Below are 604 nucleotides of genomic sequence, written 5' to 3' on the forward strand. Positions count from 1 at the left end.
ATCATCATCATCATCATCATCATCAACTGAAAGTAAGTTAGCTAAACTTCTTCAAAGATCGACGATTCAACAATCTAATAACATCGAAAGTACTATGGCTAAAAATAAAACTGTTGAATTATTTAAGAACTTCAGAACTATATATCCAAAAAATACAATTACAGAGAAAACTTCAAATCCATGTATTAACAAATCTAATGATAGTATTTCGACGTGTAGTATTATTGCATTAAATACGGAATCAAAAACAGATATTCCAGTTTCTCCATCCGTTGCAACAACTTCTAGGATTGTTGCATCAAATACTGAAGTTGGAAACAATGCTTCAGTTTTTCTATCCACTGGATCGATATTTAAAACTATATCCAATACTGAATCTAAAGATAACATTTCAATTTCTCTACCTGGATCAACCAACAATCTCCGAAAATATTATGAAATTCCTTTAAAATCTGGTTCGACCAATGAGTTTAAAACTAATTCATTAGCTAAGGGATCTATAATAATTAATAAATCCAAAACAGTACCTGCATATCTTTTACCAACTAAACCCCTATCAACATTCAAACGTATTATGCCAAAACCTTGGAAAAGCAATGAAATT

At 30.1% G+C, this 604-nt stretch overlaps 1 protein-coding gene across 1 annotated transcript; it reads left to right on the forward strand.

Annotated features, from left to right (window-relative positions):
* Positions 1 to 4: 4 nt before the first annotated feature.
* Positions 5 to 601, forward strand: LOC108756413 (the record flags this gene model as incomplete). Its single annotated transcript, XM_018500231.1, has 1 exon — positions 5 to 601. A coding segment is annotated over one exon (597 nt), but the record flags the coding sequence as incomplete, so codon positions are not given.
* Positions 602 to 604: the final 3 nt, after the last annotated feature.

This window comes from Trachymyrmex septentrionalis, unplaced genomic scaffold (assembly GCF_001594115.1).
Source record: "Trachymyrmex septentrionalis isolate Tsep2-gDNA-1 unplaced genomic scaffold, Tsep1.0 C3408498, whole genome shotgun sequence".
Lineage (NCBI taxonomy): Eukaryota > Metazoa > Arthropoda > Insecta > Hymenoptera > Formicidae > Trachymyrmex > Trachymyrmex septentrionalis.